At 40.7% G+C, this 19,660-nt stretch overlaps 1 protein-coding gene across 2 annotated transcripts in view; it reads right to left on the bottom strand.

The window, feature by feature from the left end:
- The window catches only part of DLEC1 (DLEC1 cilia and flagella associated protein), an 81,894-nt gene extending 63,000 nt beyond the window's left edge, over positions 1 to 18,894 (bottom strand). For both annotated transcript variants that reach the window (XM_040432621.1, XM_040432622.1), the window contains exons 1-3: positions 18,855 to 18,894; positions 15,444 to 15,559; positions 8,062 to 8,202 (exon numbers count right to left, since the gene is read on the bottom strand). In XM_040432621.1, coding sequence (XP_040288555.1) covers positions 8,062 to 8,202; positions 15,444 to 15,530 — 228 coding nt within the window. In that variant the 5' untranslated portion in view covers positions 15,531 to 15,559; positions 18,855 to 18,894. The remainder of the gene's footprint in view (positions 1 to 8,061; positions 8,203 to 15,443; positions 15,560 to 18,854) is intronic.
- Positions 18,895 to 19,660: the final 766 nt, after the last annotated feature.

Raw genomic sequence — 19,660 nt, 5'->3', positions numbered from 1 at the left:
GCTTAGGCAGAGTCATCATCTGGAAGGTCGCCCAGGATATCTCATATTTGCCATAGTTGGAGAGATCTTCCTTGATAGTATCCAAGAGGGGGGTGTAGTTATGTTGGAATAATAAAGGGATAGATGAAGTAATATTAATACCCAGGTATTTAATATGTGTGGGTTGCCAATCCAGTCGGAATTTGGACTGAAGGTAAGCCAGTTGATGTGTTGGGATGTTAAAGGGAAGGATTTGGGATTTGTTTTCATTCATCTTATAGTATGAAAGTTTTCCAAATTGTTCAATGAGTGGAATAGCATGTTCCAATGACGTCTGAGGGGAGGATAAGGATAAAAGGATATTGTCTGCACAGAGAGATATACGGTGTTGTTTGTTCCCAAAGTCAATGCCAGTAATGTCAGGATGTATTCTAATGGCCTGTGCCAGGGGTTCAATGGCTAAAACAAAGATAAGTGGAGACAACAGGCAACCTTGGCGGGTTCCGTTAGTGATTGGGAATCGAAATGGCCCCGCCCCGTTTACAAAAACTTTCGCTGATGGGACCGAGTATAATGCTCCAATGGCTGTGATCAGGGTCTCCCCCAGGCCTAGCTTCCTAAGGACCGAGAAGGCATACATCCAATTAAGGCGGTCAAACGACTTCTCCGCGTCTAACGCGATCATAAACGCAGGGGTCTTGTGTCGTACAATGTGGTCTAAAATGTTCAGAGCCCTCCTTCTGTTATCTGTAAGTTGTCTCCCCTTAACAAATCCCACTTGGTCTATATTCACTAGTGATGGAAGTATTTTTGAGAGCCTGTTGGCAAGTGCTTTGGCATATATTTTAACGTCTGAGTTCAGAAGAGATATGGGTCTAAAGTTTTGGGGTTTGTCTTGTGATTTACCAGGTTTCGGCAGGGTTACAATGGTGGCAGCTAACATCTCTGGGGGAAAGGATCCCTCAGTAAACGCTTGTGAGAGCACTGCCATCAAGTGGGGGATAAGACCAGGGGGTAAAGGTTTTATAGTAAGCGTTGGAAAGGCCGTCAGGGCCCGGGGACTTGTGCAGGGGTAGAGAGGAGATAATTTGAGATATTTCAGTTGTCGTAAATGGAATAGCTAGGGCTTCTTGTTGTTGTGAATTTAATGTTGGGAGGTGAAGAGAGGTTAGAAAGGTGTTAATTTCCTCTGGTGTTGCTTGATAAGTTTATTGAGATCTGTCCAGGTTGTATAAGGAGGAATAATATTCAATGAACTGGCAATGTCTTTAGGATTATATACTTTGCTTTTGTTATCTGAATGGAGTAGCAAACGAATCCTACATTTAATTGATCTTTGTTTGATCCTTGGGGGCCATTCAACTGGCCCACGACAACCAATCCACTTTCCAGGAAACTGTTCATCTAGCTGGCACGTTCCCTGAGTTTTTCCAACAAGATGGTGCACCACCACATTATGGGTGTCAGGTCCGAGCATTCCTAGATGAACAGTTTCCTGGAAAGTGGATTGGTCGTCGTGGGCCAGTTGAATGGCCCCCAAGGTCCCCTGATCTGACCCCCTTAGACTTTTATCTTTGGGGTCATCTGAAGGCAATTGTCTATGCTGTGAAGATACAAGATGTGCAGCACCTGAAACTACGGATACTGGAAGCCTGTGCTAGCATTTTTCCTGCGGTGTTGCTATCAGTGTGTGAAGAAGAGGGTTGCATTGACAATCCAACACAATGGGCAGCACATTGAACACATTTTATAAGTGGTCAGAAACTTGTAAATAACTCATGAAAGAATAAAGTTACGTTAAAACCAAGCACACCATTGTTTTTCTTGTGAAATTCCCAATAAGTTTGTGTCACATGTGTCACATGACCCTCTTCCTATTGAAAAAACAAAAGTTGGATTCAAAATGGCCGACTTCAAAATGGCCACCATGGTCACCACCCATCTTGAAAAGTTTCCCCCCTCACATATACTAATGTGCTACAAACAGGAAGTTAATATCACCAACCATTCCCATTTTATTAAGGTGTATCCATATAAATGGCCCACCCTGTAGATTGAAGATTTTGCGATTCATTAGCAAACAAAGATGTGCTTATTACATAGAGCGATGTTCGTTGGTACCTTCGCTCGTTAATCATTCGCTACAAAGTCGTCACTGTATATTACATGTAAAGATCATGCAAAGATGCTTGCTCATGAAGGTGGGCTTCAGGTGGAATGGTGGAACGCCTCTATGGGATATGTAAGCAAGTAAACGACTCCATATAATATGAACGGATCTGCAACCGAGGAATGATAATTTTTTTAGCAGGATGAAAGATCACGACTGGTGAGAAACAAGCGATCCCTCACTCGTCGTTTAATCACTCATACTTATTACATCTTGCGAGGCTTGTTCAATTTCGTTCGCATTAACGACACTCGGTGCAATATTTGCTCCTTCTAATATAGGTTTTAGGTTTTGTTGACATCTCAGCAGGGGAACAAACTACTGGAGTATCCAGCATAGCCAGACACATCTGGATCTCCATTTATTACGTTTCTATGGTGTTTAAGCCTGTACAAATTTGTGTGTTTTAGGCTATGTTCACATCCCCAGCACAAACTCAGGTAGTCTGCTCCAGCAGAGGAACAGACTACTGGAGTTTGCCATACCCGAATACAGCAGGATTTGTCCATCCAAAAGACGGCATTTATGCCAGAAAGCTGCCAGATCCCATTTTAGACAATATGGATCTGGAGGTGCCCAGTTGTATCCAGCTACACCAGATATGGTAACTCTGGTAGAATGCTGGAACAGACTAAAGTATTTACCTGCCGGAGATGTGAGTGTAACCTTAAAGGCTCTGTGCAAAAATAAGGGGGTGGGGGGTTTGGAAAAAAAACTCTTGGCCAGACCTGTAAAGTAAAGATTACTTACCAGCTTCCCAATACTGGTTCCTCGTTCCTTCCACTTTAGGCCTGCAATGCTCCACTGGCCAATCTCAATGTCAACATCCAGTTTGACATCACCATAGCCAATCACATATCAGTTATGTTATGTTCTCCCACATCAGGCATCAAACATGCTTATATTTGTATACTAGGAAGACCATGAGTGAATGGAACTTTTTTAAAAACATGGTTGAAAATTGTAAAGTTTAACCACTTCCATTTGCCCCCTTCCTGACCAGGCCTAATTTTGCTAATCTGACATGTGTCACTTTATGTGGCAATAACTTTGGAATGCTTTTACTTATCCAAGCCATTCAGAGACACATTGTACTTCATGTTAATTGTAAATTTGAGTCAATATGGTTTACCTTTATTTATAAAAAAAAATCCAACCAAGTTAACGAAAATTTGAAAAAATTGACTGTTTTCTAAATTTGAATCTCTCTGCTTTCAAAACAGAAAGTGATACCTCATAAAATATTTATTACTTAACATTCCCCATATGTGTACTTTATGTTGACATAATTTTGTAAATGTCATTTTATTTTTTTAGGACGTTAGAAGGCTTAAAATTTTAGAAGCAAAAAGAAAATTTCCCAAACCCACTTTTTAAGGACCAGTGCAGGTTTGAAGTCACTTTGTGGGGTTTACACAGTGGAAACCCCCCGTAAATGACCCCATTGTAGAAACTACACCCCTCAAGTTACTCAAAACTGATATTACAAACTTTGTTAACCCTTTAGATGTTCCACAAGAATTAAAGGAAAATGGAGATGAAATTTCTAAATGTCACATTTTGGGCAGATTTTCCATTTGAATCCATTAAATTTTTTAACACATCGAGGGTTAACAGCCAAATAAAACTGAATATTTATTACCCTGATTCTGTAGTTTACATAAACACCCCACATGTGGTCGTAAACTGATGTACGGTCACACGGCAGGGCGCAGAAGAAAAGTAGCGCCATATGGTTTTTGGAAGGCAGATTTTGCTGAACTGGTTTTTAGATGCTATGTTCCATTTGAAGCCCCCCTGATGCACCCTTACAGTAGAAACTCCCAAAATTTTACCCCATTTTGGAAACTAGGGAATAAGGTGCCAGTTTTATTGGTACTATTTTGGGGTATATATGATTTTTAATTGCTCTATATTACGTTTTTTGTGAGGCATAGTAACCAATAAATGGCTGTTTTGGCACAGTTTTTTTTTTTTACAACATTCATCTGACAGGGTATAGACCATGTTCTACTTTTATAGAGCAGGTTGTTACAGATGCAATTATATCAAATATGTCTACTTTCTTTCTTTGCTTGTTTCAGTTTTACATAATAAAGCATTTTTGAAAAAACAATTATGTTTTTGTGTCTTCATTTTCTGAACGCCATATTTTTTACATTTTTCTGCCAATCGTCTTGTGCAGGGGCTTGTTTTTTGCAGGAAGAGTTGATGTTTTTATTGGTACCATTTTTGGGTACATATGATTTTTTGATCATTCATTATTACACTTCATGGGGCAAGGTGACCAAAAAATTGGTGTTTTTGGCACAGTTTTTAATTATTTATTTTTACAGCGTTTACCTGAGGGGTTAAGTCATGTGGCATTTTTATAGAGCAGATCGTTACAGACGTGGCAATACCTAAATGTCTACTTTTTATTATTTATTTAAGTTTTACACAATCATAGCAATTTTGAAACCAAAAAAATTATGTTTTAATGTCTCCATAGTCTGAGAGCCATAGCTTTTTTATTTTTTGACTAATTGTCTTAGTTAGGATCTCATTTTTTGCAGGATGAGGTGACGGTTTGATTGGTACTATTTTGCACTTTATGTGATGTTAGGTGACAAAAAAATGGCTTTTTTGGCACTGTTTTTATTTTATTTTTATTACATGTGTTCACAGGTGTTCACGTGAGCAGTTAGGTCATGTGATATTTTGATAGAGCTGGTTGTTACGGATGCGGCGATACCTAATATGTATACTTTTTTAATTTATTGCACTTTAACACAAATATAGCATTTTTGAAACACAAAACGATATTTTAATGTCTCGATGTTCTGAGAGCTATAGTTTTTTATATTTTTTTAGCGATTTTCTTATGTAGGAGCTCTTTTTTTGCGGGATGAGTTGACGGTTTTATTAGTACCATTTTGTGGGACATACTCCTTTTTGATCACTTGGTGTTGCACTATTTGTGGTGTAAGGTGAGAATTTTTTTTTTTTTATGGTGTTTATCGGACAGGGTGGATCACGTAATATATTTATAGAGCAGGCCGTCACGGACGCGGCAATAGCAAATAGGTCTATTTGTATTTATTTTTTTCATATTTATTTTTATTACTTAATTGGGGAATTTTTTTTTTTTACATGTGAAACCTTTTTTCTAAAACACTTTATTTTTTTATTTTACATTTTGCGTCCCCCATAAGGTCATACAAGACCTCTGGGGGACATTTAACTTCACTTTATTTTTTTTTTACTATTGATTTCTGTCATAGTAGCCCCAGTTACAGGGGAAATACAGCCCCCAAAGAAGCTGTACAGCAGAATACTGCGCTGTACAGCCTCAGTGCAGGGCTGATCGAGGTCTGTGGAAGACCCGACAGCTCCTGTACTCTCCAGACCCTGGCAGTCACATGCCCACCGGCCTGAGACAGGAAGCGCATAGCGCTATGTACACAGCGATCTAGAAGGCAGGGACACCTGGGAACTGTCCCTGTCTTCTCCCTGGGGTACCCTGCTGTCACTGACAGCGGGTCCCCGCTCGGCAGCTGAACGATTAGCGTGCAGCTGCCATCTCTGAATGGACGTTTTAGAATGTCCATTTAGAGATAAACAACCGCCCAAAAGACGTTTATATCCTATGGGCGGTCAGGAAGTGGTTAAGTTCCAGATTTTGGGTGCATGCCACGTCTTCAAGGAGAACTCGCATTGTCCTAATGCTCTGACAATACTTGGAGGGTACTTTTATTATTTGAATAAGGGGTATAGCGTGTAATACCCCAGATTGGTATTACCATTCCTACAACCTGCTACTGTCTGTGATGAGCTAACCATAATGTCATCTGGATATTTATTGTAGGTCCTCTTACACTGTGCATTAATTGTTCTGCTATGTAACTGTTATTTGTTGTATTACATGTTATAGGCCTGGTTCACCAGCAGGTGGCAGCGTATGTGGCAGAGAGATCTTTAGCTAGAATGGAACTTACCATTCTATTCTCCCTCTTTTGGGCAGAAGTGGGCCAGTCCTGTTTCCTACCAAGGAAAGGGCTGCAGGAAGTTTTAGTCTAGTCTAGAGTTGGAAGGAGAGGAGAATCACCCTGACTCCTTACAGATTAACTGAGTGTTGCGAGGGGGTCAACAGCCAAAAGCACCCCACTCCAAAGGTACCAGAATCAACTTGCACTTCGGATGCAAGTTGATTCAAGTAAAGCTGTTCAACTTTATAAAAGTCTGGACTCAACTACTTCTCAACCTCCACCATTACTCTCCCCTTTATTGCTTCGAAGCCAAACCCTGGGGAACAACGATTCAGGTAGGAGCTCCATGACACACACATAAAACTCAAATGAAAAATAGAAATTGGCTGGCTCGCAGTAATTTGATTTTTTTTAAACTAATACATATCTTAAAATCATGAATTTCACATATGTTTAAAACTATAAAAAAAAAGTTCATTTTATATAGGGTCCCTTTAAATGCGGAGCTCTCGCATAAAAAAATAAAAATACAAAAATAGCAGCTAGTTTATAGTCTGGGCATGTGGTTTCAAGTGCCATTGGTCTGAATGGATTTATTACACACTGAATAGACTTATTACACACTGTGTTGGCTATTTGAATGTATCCACCTTCATAGACAGATCGCTACAGCAATCTAGATATATTGTTGCCTCATATGGACCTGATTGGTTAGTTGGACAGTCAGTGCTTTGTTAGTTATACAGTCATTCCGTAACTGACTTAGCCACTGTTTTACTCACAGTCGTTGCCAATAAGCTCGCTCTCTCCGTGGTTCGTCTCCTGAGTTGTTACTTTAGGTGTGCCAATCTTTCTTGCGCGTCTCCCAGCGCTTGCGCACTTAACCTGTCGGGACGCCAGCAGCTTGTCAAAGTATTTTCTTCGCCTTGGTACTATATGTCTCTATCCACACCACCCGTTCGATAGCTGCCAAACCAGACACGTTTCGGAACTTTACAGTTCCTTCCTCAGTGGTATAGAAAAAAATGCATGAATTCTAGGACCCAACCTTCAGTTTTTTATACTCATTTCGGTAAAAGCTAATATCTGGACCTAGCTGCTATTTTTGTATTTTTTTTATTTTTATGTGAGAGCTCCGCATTTAAAGGGACCGCATATAAAATGAACTTTTTCTTATAGTTTTAAACATTTGGGAAATTCATCATTTTAAGAAATGTATTAGTTAAAATAAATGCAAATTACTGCGAGCCAGCCATTTTTTTATTTTCATTTGGGTTTATATTTGCACTGAGGGGTGGACTGTGGGCTGAGCTCCAGAACAGTTGGTGAGCGTCCCCTAAAATTGGTAAATTGTACGACACACAGAAAACTGTTGGGGCTGCACCCCACCACTTGGCATTCCTATAAACCTGGGACGCGATCGGCCCTGGCACGTTGCAAGTGCAGTTTTCCTTTTTCTGGAGCAGGTTAGGAAATGAAAGCTGCTCTCTCTCTTTGGTTATAATGGGCAACAAATGTTTTTCTATTAGATGGTTTTGATAAATGAGGCCCAAAATAATGTCTTCTCATCAGGGTTTAGTATAACTACATTTAAAAAAGCACAATCATGGTTTCTGAGCATTACTGAAGTATTTTTTTCTAGAATTACCCCCTTCCAATTGCATATACTGTATATAAAAAAAAATCATGGCAAAAACATTTTGTTGTGGTGTGATGGCAGTTGTGACCCAGTAATACCATAATGACTGAGCATAATCCTAGAGTATATTTTAAAGAGGCAGAAAAACCACCATCATCCACAAATCTAATCTACAAAGTGTGGAATCCATGGCAAATATCTAGAAAATAATTTGGCGCATTTCCTAAAATTTACTTTGCACAAAGTATCTGCAACAAATATGCCATGTCTGAACAAGGCCATACTAGTCCGAGGTTAACATTTACCTGCTGTAGTTCCTCTACAAATTTTTGATGGTAAGGGTTGTCCCCGCCTTTTGATCGGATCAGGTTAGCTCCTGTATCTTTACCAATGACTTCTCCAGTATATATATTTTTGAAGAGACTTGTCAATAAATGTGAGACATCCTATGAAGAGCACAAATAGTAGAAATATTAATAGACCTACCACAAAACATGAAAATATTTCTAATTTCTAGTTCTTTCTTTTTGAATATGGGCACAAATTCCCATTGTATCCCCTGCCATTTCCAGGGCAATATTTTCAACAAGGCACTGGAGGTCCAGTGCCTAGTGTGCCGCCCAGTGTGTGTGTGTGTTTGGGGGGGAAGGGTTGCCAGAGAGACAATTTTTTTCTCTCTTTCTTTTTTTTCAAATCCCCCCCCTCCTGGTAACCTGGTCGTGGATGTGGGAGAGTAAGGCCTCTTTCACACGGGCGTCATGTTTTTTGCCCGAATAAGATGAAGGTGCGTTGCGGGAAAATGCGTGATTTTTCCGCGTGAGTGCAAAACATTGTATTGCGTTTTGCACGCGCGTGAGAAAAATCGGCATGTTTGGTACCCAAACCCGAACTTCTTCACAGGTGTTCTGTAGATTGTATTATTTTCCCTTATAACATGGTTATAAGGGAAAATAATAGCATTCTTAATACAGAATGCATAGTACAATAAGGCTGGAGGGGTTAAAAAAAATGAAAAATAATTTAACTCACCTTAATCCACTTGATCGGGCAGCCTTTCTTCAAGACCTGGGTAAAGGAGCTGTGGTGACGTCACTGCACTCATCACATGGTCCATCACATGATCTTTTTACCACGGTGATGGATCGTGTGACGGACCATGTGATGAGCGCAGTGACGTCATCACAGGTCCTTTACCCAGGTCCTCAAGAAAGAAGACAGAAGAGATGCCGGCTGCGCGATCAAGTGGATTCAAGTGAGTTAAATTATTATTATTTTTTTTAACCCCTCCAGCGCTATTGTACTATGCATTCTGTATTAGGAATGCTATTATTTTCCCTTATAACCATGTTATAAGGGAAAATAATAATGATCGGGTCTCCATCCCGATCGTCTCCTAGCAACCGTGCGTGAAAATCGCACCCCATCCGCACTTGCTTGCGGATGCTTGCGATTTTCACGCAGTCCCATTCACTTCTATGGGGCCTGCGTTGCGTGAAAAACACACAATATAGAGCATGCTGCGATTTTCACGCAACGCACAAGTGATGCGTGAAAATCACCGCTCATGTGCACAGCACCTTAGAAATGAATGGGTCCGGATTCAGTGCGGGTGCAATGCGTTCAACTCACGCATTGCACCCGCGCGGAAAACTCGCCCGTGTGAAAGGGGTCTGAGGGTGAGGTCAGTGCAGAGCCGGTGGCGGGAACAGGCTGCTGCAGAAACTGTGACGCTCAAAGGCAGTCTGTGGCCAACACATAATGCAGAGGAGGATGAAGAGAGAGGAGAGGGATTCTCCTCCATCTCCTCTGCACTATGGTACTAAGTGTTAAGCTGATTGGTGTAGCGGCAGTGAGGGGGAACTGCTGCTCCACCTATAAGCTCAGTCACACTCTAGTGGTAGACATGGCCCACCAAGGAGGATGCAGGAGCGCCCCACAGCAACTGTGTGACTTAATCCACCTGCCCTCCTCTGAGCACCATTGTTTGTCAGTGCCACAGACCTCCCGCTCCTGAGGATAGAGACAGACACAGCCTGCTAAGTAGGAAGCAGGAGAGCCCCAGAGCCGCACTGTGTGACTCAATCTGCCCGCCCTCTCTTAGCATCGCAGCCTGCCAAGGCCACGACTGCATGCCCCTGTGGCAATAACTAGAAGCCAGCAGCAGCCGTGCAGCCCAAGAAGCGAGCACAAAAAGAAGACTCGGAGTTATACATGCCCCTACTTAAAAGGGGTTGTTCCACAAATAATATTCTACAGTTTTTAAACCAGCACCTGGATCTGAATACTTTTGTGATTGCATGTAATTAACCCCTTAAGGACTTGGCCCTATTTCACCTTAAGGACTTGGCCATTTTTTGCAAATCTGACCAGTGTCACTTTAAGTGCTGATAACTTTAAAACGCTTTAACTTATGCAGGCCATTCTGAGATTGTTTTTTCATCGCATATTGTACTTCATGACACTGGTAAAATGAAGTCTAAAAAATTTATTTTTATTTATAAAAAATACCAAATTTACCCAAAAAATTTTAAAAATACAAAAATTCCAAGTTTCAATTTCTCTACTTCTATAATACATAGTAATACCTCCAAAAATAGTTATTACTTTACATTCCCCATATGTCTACTTCATGTTTGGATCATTTTGGGAATGATATTTTATTTTTTGGGGATGTTACAAGGCTTAGAAGTTTAGAAGCACATCTTCACATTTTTAAGAAATTTTCAAAAACCCAATTTTTAGGGACCAGTTCAGGTCTGAAGTCACTTTGCGAGGCTTACATAATAGAAACCACCCAAAAAAGACCCCATTCTATAAACTACACCCCTCAAGGTATTCAAAACTGATTTTACAAACTTTGTTAACCCTTTAGGTGTTCCACAAGAATTAATGGAAAATAGAGATACAATTTCAAAATTTCACTTTTTTGGCAGATTTTCCATTTTAATAATTTTTTTCCAGTTACAAAGCAAGGGTTAACAGCCAAACCAAACTCAATATTTATGGCCCTGATTCTGTAGTTTACAGAAACACACCATATGTGGTCGTAAACCGGTGTATGGGCACACGGCAGGGCGCAGAAGGAAAGGAATGCCATACGGTTTTTGGAAGGCAGGTTTTGCTGGACTGTTTTTTTTGACACCATGTCCCATTTGAAGCCCCCCTGATGCACCCCTAGAGTAGAAACTCCAAAAAAGTGACCCCATTTTAGAAACTACGGGATAGGGTGGCAGTATTGTTGGTACTAGTTTAGGGTAGATATGATTTTTGGTTGCTCTATATTACACTTTTTGTAAGGCAAGGTAACAAGAAATAGCTGTTTTGGCACCGTTTTTATTTTTTGTTATTTACAACATTCGTCTGACAGGTTAGATCATGTGATATTTTTATAGACCAGGTTGTCACGGACGCTGCGATACCTAATATGTATACTTTCTTTTTATTTAAGTAAGTTTTACACAATGATTTCATTTTTGAAGCAAAAAAAATCATGTTTTAGTGTTACCATAGTCTGAGAGCCATAATTTTTTCAGTTTTTAGGCGATTACCTTGGTAGGGTACTATTTTTGCGGAATGAGATGACGTTTTTTTTGGCACGATTTTGGGGTGCGTGTGACTTTTTGATCGCTTGCTATTACACTTTTTGTGATGTAAGGTGACAAAAAATGGCTTTTTTTACACCGTTTTTTTTTTCTATTTTTTTACGGTATTCACCTGAGGGGTTAGGTCATGTGATATTTTTATAGAGAAAGTTATTACGGACGCTGCGATACCTAATATGTATACTTTCTTTTTATTTATGTAAGTTTTACACAATAAATTCATTTTTGAAGCAAAAAAAAACATGTTTTAGTGTTTCTATAGTCTGAGAGCTATAATTTTTTCAGTTTTTGGGCGATTACCTTGGGTAGGGTGTGATTTTTGCGGGATGAGATGACGGTTTTATTGGCACTATTTTGGGGTGCGTGTGACTTTTTGATCGTTTGCTATTACACTTTTTGTGATGTAAGGTGACAAAAAATAGTTTATTTAGCACAGTTTTCATTTTTTATTTTTTACGGTGTTCATCTGAGGGGTTAGGTCATGTGATATTTTTATAGAGCCGGTCGATACGGACGCGGTGATACCTAACATGTATACTTTTCTTTTATTTATGTAAGTTTTACACAATAATATCATTTTTGAAACAAAAAAAAAATCATGTTTTAGTGTCGCCATGGCAGCGTGCACCTGCGCACTGGGAGGTGCTGACTAACCCCCTTTTTTTGCAGATTTACTATGCTGGAGATGTGGCACTCCAGCGAGTCGTGCACTCCTGATTAGCCTGTCTGCCCCATAGGCTGATTTTAATTACTTTCAGTACAAGGGCTCATGCACACAACAGTATTTTGCGTTCAGTATACTGGCCGTTTTTGTAGTTCAGTATGCGGTACATATACTGAACCATTCATTTCAATGGTTCAGCAAAAAAAACGGAAGTGTCTCCGTGTGCATTCCGTTTCAGTATTTCCGTATTTCCGTACCGTGAAAAGATAGAACATGTCCTATTCTTGTCCGCAAATCACGGTGCTTGGCTCCATTCAAGTCAATGGGTCCGCAAAAAAAACAGAACACATACGGAAATGCATCCGTATGTCTTCCGTTTCCGTTCCGTTTTTTGCTGAACCATCTATTGAAAATGTTATGCCCAGCCCAATTTTATCTATGTAATTACTGTATACTGTATATGCCATACGGAAAAACGGAACGGAAAAACGGAACAAAAACGGAAGCACAACAGAAACAAAAAACGGAACAACGGATCCGTGAAAAACGGACCACAAAACACTGAAAAAGCCATACGGTCGTGTGCATGAGGCCTAAAGCTGTAGCCTGCTGTCACTTCATTCATTGGCAGCTGTCTAGCACCAGGAAAGGTATAGAGTGGGCTCGGCATGCATGTTGGTACCTGCATCCCTTGTAATGGAGGCCATTATGGCACAATAAATGGAAAAAGGCAGAGTGGATCCAACATGCATGTGGATCCAACACTCCCTGAATTTTATGGCGGCCATTATGGCGCATAACAGGTAGTATTTAGTGTTAGGACCCGTCTAACAGAGATCGCCTTGACGTACGGCAGACGGGCTCAGATGGTTTTGTACAAAATGCATTGGCCAAGCATCTCACTTTATAAATAAGCGTAACATTAGCACCATAATTTTTGTAATCATTATTTTTGTGACTATGGCATTGTTGTACTTTATCTGATTTGCAGGGTGCTGCTGCATTGTCTTTTTTTCTTCTAGGTCTTTGCCATGGTAGCGTGCACCTGCGCACTGGGAGGTGCTGACTAACCCCCTTTATTTCCATATTCTGAGAGCCATAGTTTTTTCAGTTTTTGGGCGATTATCTTAGGTAGGGTCTCAATTTTTGCGGGATGATTGGCACTATTTTGGGGTGCATATGACTTTTTGATCGCTTGCTATTACACTTTTTGTGATGTAGGGTGACAAAAAATTGTTTATTTAGCACAGTTTTTATTTTTTATTTTTTACTGTGTTCATCTGAGGGGTTAGGTCATGTGATATTTTTATATAACCGGTCGATACGGACGCGGCGATACCTAATATGTATACTTTTTATTTATTTATGTAAGTTTTACACAATAACAGCTTTTTTAAAACAAAAAAAATGATGTTTTAGTGTCTCCATATTCTGAGCCATAGTTTTTTTTAATTTTTTGGGCGATTGTTTCAGGTAGGGGCTCATTTTTTGCGGGATGAGGTGACGGTTAGATTGGTACTATTTTGGTGGGCAAACACCTTTTTGATCGCTTGCTGTTGTACTTTTTGTGATGTAAGGTGACAAAAAATGGTTTATTTAGCACAGTTTTTATTTTTTATGGTGTTCATCTGAGGGGTTAGGTCAAGTGATATGTTTATAGAGCCAGTCGATACGGACACGGCGATACCTAATATGTATACCCCCCCCCCCCTATTTTTTACCAATTTTTTTTTACTTTATTTGGGGAAAATGACGTTTTTGTTTATTTTTACTTGAAACTTAAAATTTTGGGGGGGGAAAACTTTATTTTTTCCACTTTATTTTTCACTTTATTTTTTTGTCCCACTTTGGGGGTCTAATCCCCTTTACAATGCATTCCAATACTTCTGTATTGGAATGCATTGGCTGTATGAGTAATACTCTGTGTATTACTCATACAGCTTCCTGCCTATAAGATCCAGTGGTCTGGATCTCACAGGCTAGTCACCGGAAGGCAGCGCTGATGCCTAAGGAAGGCATCGCGCTGCCTTCCATGCTATCGGGTCCCCCCTACAGCCGCATGGGGACCCGATGGCACCGCTGATCGCCGCCGCAAATCTCAGGTAAAGTTGCAAACCGCAGGTCTGAATTGACCTGCGGTTTGCTGCGATCGCCGATGCAGGGGGGTCACATGACCCCCCCCCCGGCGTTGTGACAGGATGCCCACTGAATGATTTCAGCGGACATCCTGTTCCGATTAACCCCCGCCGCGCCGCAATGTAGTTTTAAAGTTAGGACGTACCGGTACTTCATGGGTCCTTAAGGACTTGGCAAACATGGCGTACCGGTACGTCCTAAGTCCTTAAGGGGTTAAAAATGTATGACAGTTACTGAGTTATTGAATGAAATCTTTCTGTATAGCGCCACCTGCCGTTTGTTCTTTTTCTAATTTCTCTGTGCTGCTCACTGAGAGGGAAGCACATATTCAACTGCAACAATATCCAGCAGAAAGGACATGCTTGAAATAAATCTAGCAGAACAATTAGAGCAACGAATGGGGAGATCTCGGGATCCATGTGAGATACAGGGCTTTGTTAGAAAGAGGTTGTCATATACTATATGATGTATAATTTTTATTTATTTACATTATTCATGGGATAACCCTTTTAAAACTGTCACCTCCAAAATCAGTTTCAAAGTAAGCATACCACCATGTAGGGTAGGTACCCTGAAACGTACCTCATGTGAAAATCCAGCCCTCTAATACTGAGAAATGCTTCTTTTTATTTTTATGCAAATTACGTTTTTTGGTGCGCCCTGGGTGTGTGCATCATTTCATGGGCAGAATAGCTTAAAGGAGTTATCCCATCTTAGACAACGTGGGCATATCGCTAGGAGAACGGAGCCGGGGAGAGTTGTGGCTGGAGAACCCCGGGTTTCCTGGGGTCCGTCCACCACCAGGCGCAGCTCCCCACCTCTCCCACTGAAGTGAATGGGAGCGCAGCACGCATGCGCGGCCACCGCTCCCATTCATTTCTATGGGGCTGACGGAAATAGCCGAGCCAGCGCTCGGCTATTATCGGCGGCTCCATAGAAATGAATGGAGGGCGGTTGCGCATGCGTGGTACACCCTCCTCAACTTTCTCCGTTCTCCTTGTAGGTGCGGGTCCCAGAGGTGGGACCCGCACCTATCAGACAATAGGGGCATATCCTAGCAATATGCCCCCTTTGTCTAAGATGGGATAACCTCTTTAAGTCTGCTGAAGGCTGGGCCCAGTAAAGAAACAAAAACATGAGTAGCTGATACTGTTACAACTGAACCCACAAAGCCATAATGAACAAATGTGAAGACCCTCAAAAGATCATTCACTATGGACATCCTCTCTAAAATGTGCGCACATCCCGCCTACAGCATTTACTCTGTTCTCTTATAGTATCATACCTGGGTTTTCTTAGAAGAAGGTTTCGGCCGGTACATAGCAGGGTCTGGGGACAGGTTAATTCTCGGAAGAACCTCATCTGTAGCCATTTTGTCTTTGCTTCCAGTACTTGAAATGACTACACAGCAAAACAAACCTGTTTTAACAAGAGTATTTTAACAGTAATATAGATTGCTTCTGAGATGAAATATTACATAGAAGAACTTTCAGAAGACCCAGATAATTCAGTCCATGTCCCTGAAACTCCACAAGTCCAAACAACGCTTTTTCGAGGGGCTACAAGGGGCAGTTTTCATACTGATACATGTATTATCCAGTTATGCTCCCCCATAATGCTGAACACATACCCCTGGCTAAATCTGTCGGTTATGCCGTTTCTCTTCCTCAAGTACAAATTTTGAGACATTTATTCACGTGTTGCAGATGGAAACTTGAATTTTATTCTGTTATTGCAACGCATAGGAAATTAGACAAAGGCCTCCACGTGGATGAGGTCTTATAGTTATAATCCTGCTGTATTTAGGGGCCTAGGTTACCCCACCACAGCCATAATTTCAATACATGACTGTAGCAGCCAATCACTGGCTGCAGCGGTGACGTCAATAATGTCGTATTCACACACAGGACAAAACAGTGCGGCACGTGGCACCATTTTGTCCATTAAAATACCGGATCACATGGTGGAAATCCAACTGACTCCATCAGAGTCAATGGAGTCCGTTATGGGCCGACAGATCCACTGTTTCTGTCATTTTCCGAAAAGAACAATCTAAATAAAGAGTACCAATGTGTATGTGGCCTGAGGTGGACATCTCACTACTACCGCCAATGTATGACTACCATGATTAAATGACATCTACAAAAATCCCATAATCTTCCACAATAATCACATGCGCGTTCGTGTCCGTAGGACTCAAAATTGGATTACTTTTTTGCTATTTTAAAGCTAAAAGACATTTAACATTCCCTGTACGCCAGAAAACTGGTGATCACAGAGGACGCCGCTATCAACAGTGGCCTCTGAGGGGTTAATGACCATGATCATGTTACCATGTTAGTCTTTGTGGCCGGGACCCATTGGGTCCTGATTGGTTACCATGACAGCCTGGGGCCTTCTGTGGTTCCCAGGCCTATCATGGCTAACTGACTGAAAAGTCATGCCCAAGACACGGCTTCTCAGGCAGGCTGTCAGAATACCATAGACTGCAATAGTATTCTATTGCAGCCTATGGGACAAGTGATCAGAAGACTGCATGTTTAATTCCCTAAGAGGACTAAAAATTACAGTGTAAAAAAGAAAGTTTAAAAAAAAAGTTTAAAAAAAACCCCACAAAAATATAAAAAATTCAAATCACCCCCTTTCCCAATTTTAAATAAGCATCATTGGTATCGCCGTGTTCAAAAACGTCCAAACTAATAAACCCTCGATGCTTTACATGTACGGCGTTATGCGCCTGCATTTGTACGGAGCAGACCTCTGCAGTGAGCCCGCTCCATATGCGTATGATACAGCCAGTAACCGGCCGCAATGACAGGGAGCGGCAATCACTCCCCCGCCCCCTTCCCTGTCATTTAACCCCTAAGGTGCCACGATCAGCGTTGGATGCGGCTCCCTCTGCAGTGAAATCGCGGGGCTCTGATCGGTTGCTATGGCAGCCTGGACGCTGCTGAAGCGATCCAAGCCTGTCATAGCAATCTCCATACTGAGCTATGCATGAGGCAGAACTCAGAATGGAGAGTGTAAAAATACTATTCACCCTAATAGATCTCTATTAGGGTGAATAGGAGAAGGGATCAAAAGATCCCATGAACTAAACCCCTGGGGGAGGGGAGCTAATAGTTATTTTTTAAAAAAAAATGTAAAAAAAAGTTTAAAAAACAAAACACCAAAATATTTTAAGTTTATATCATCCCCCTTTCCCAACTTTACAAATAAGAATATATAAAGAATTTTTAAAAAATTTGGTATTGCCACATCTGAAAATGTCTGAACTATTAAAATATTTTTTTTAATTTCCTGCGCCGTAACGGAAAAAAAAATGAAAAACACGCGAACAAGCCTTCATACAGCTCTGTAGAGCGAAATATAAAAAAGTTAAAGCTGTCAGAATATGGAGATGCAAAAAAAAATTATTTTTTTTAAAGGTTTTTAATTTTTAAAAAGTAATTAAGCAAAATAAAAACTACACAGGTTTGCTATCGTTGCAATCGTATTGCGCCGCAGAATAAGGTCATAATGTCATTTTTAGTGCACAATGAACGCCGTGATGTCAAAACCCCAAAAACCTTGGAGGAATTCTGTTTTTTATTTTCAATTTTACCCCACAAAGAATTTTTTTTCCGTTTTCCAATACAAGACATGGTAAATTAAATGGTGGCATTAAAAAGACATCCTGTCCTGCAAAAATTAAGCCCTCATATGGCTATGTGAAAGGAAAAAATAAAAAAGTTATGGCTATTGGAACGTGGAGAGGAAAAAATGAAAATGCAAAAATGAAAATAGGCCCGGTTTTTAAGGAGTTAAAAGATATTTTCCTGTGCGGTGAAGGCTGTAATGGAAATAGAAATAAAAATGGCAGATTTTTTTTGTTCACCTCGTTACTCTCTCCCCCCCCCTCACCCCAAAAAAATCTTTAATAAAAAGTATCCCCATATGTTTACCCTGCAGAAAAGAAGCCCTCACACAGCTCTGTAGACAGCAGTTTAAAAAAGTGGCTAGCTGATAATAAAATAAAAAAATCCAAAGGTTTTTATTTTTTAAAGTTAGAAAAAGATAATAAAAACTATATGAATTTGGCCTCGCCGTAATTGTACTGACCCACAGAGTAAAGTCATCATGTCATTTTGGCACACAGCGGAAAAACCCCAAAAACTTTTCCGGAATTACTATTTTTTTTCCAGTGTCACCCCACAAAGAATTTTAAAATAAACTGGGCCATTAAAAATAAAACGTGTACCACAAATCACAAGCCCTTATACCTCTACTTGAACAGAAAGAGGACACCCCTATGGCTCGTGGAATCCAATAAGGATGAATGGAAAAATAAACGTAGGCTGTTAAAGGGTTAAAAAATGGTAGCGCATCAGATGCCAGCAGGAAAGCGCCACAAATTATTAAAATAAGGGGTGAAAAAACTGCCCTTCAGAAGCTGGAAACGTTTTGTTAAAGAACCCCTGGAAGTGGTGACGGAAGCCATGCTACTCAGCTTTTCCAGAGTCAGAAAAGCAATGAATACAAATATTCCTAATTTGATAGAGCAGAACTGCAGCCAGTGCTGAGCACTGCAGCCATTGTCACTGGAGTCCGTTATGCTACATTCTGTCCTAACCTTACACCTTCTCAGCAGTTTCCCCCCGAACCTCCCGGACCCCCGGTGTAACCCTGCACACACTGAGAATCAGCCTGTACTTACAATAGTAAATGGACTTGTTGCTGTGGAGGAATACATAAGACACAACCTACTCCTCAGCGTCCTGCGGTTGCCGTAGAAACACGGGGCGGAGTGATAACCTGGCACAACCTATGTATCCGGCAGTTGAGCTTCCTCTTCCAGTCCTGAGGACGCCCATGCTCGCCGCCTAGTGGAAGTTCCTTGTAAGTGCTCGGCTCTCTCAATGGCCACAGGATTTTTCTGCTCTGTTCAGGAGACTTTTATTATTAGATTTACATTTTATTGGTTCTAACATTTATATTTTTTTATCACATAATGAAAATAAAATATTAATAAATATATAATAACATACAATACGGAAAATGCATACGTTCTGTTCAAAAAGAAAAGTGGTATTTTTTCCAATTATTTTACTGCCCATCCTGGTGTCCGATGTTTCCAAATGAAATCCTCATAACCAGTGATCAGCAAAGCGAGATTTGGATGCTACATCCAAAGTCGCTTCACTTAAAACGTCAAATTTATGCTGTACAGAGATCCGTCGCCGGATCCAAAGAACTCTGCTTCGGTTCCAAAGTACCAGTCGGAACCGAAGCAGAGTTCGGTTCCGAGTTTTAACGTGGTTTTCCAGTTATAAAAATAAATTACCAAAGTTATTCATCGAAGTCTTGCGCGACTTCGCGAATAACTAACTTCGGAGGGCGTTCATTTTAATACTGTACGGAGACGGATCTCCATACAACATTAATCCGAAGTTTTGAGCGAAGCGACTTCGGATGTAGAATCTGAAGCTCGCTTCGCTATTTTTCTCAGTAATGCGGGCACAT

This window comes from Bufo bufo, chromosome 5, assembly GCF_905171765.1.
Source record: "Bufo bufo chromosome 5, aBufBuf1.1, whole genome shotgun sequence".
In the NCBI taxonomy this organism is placed as follows: domain Eukaryota; kingdom Metazoa; phylum Chordata; class Amphibia; order Anura; family Bufonidae; genus Bufo; species Bufo bufo.
This window is presented reverse-complemented; position numbering and strand designations above follow the sequence as displayed.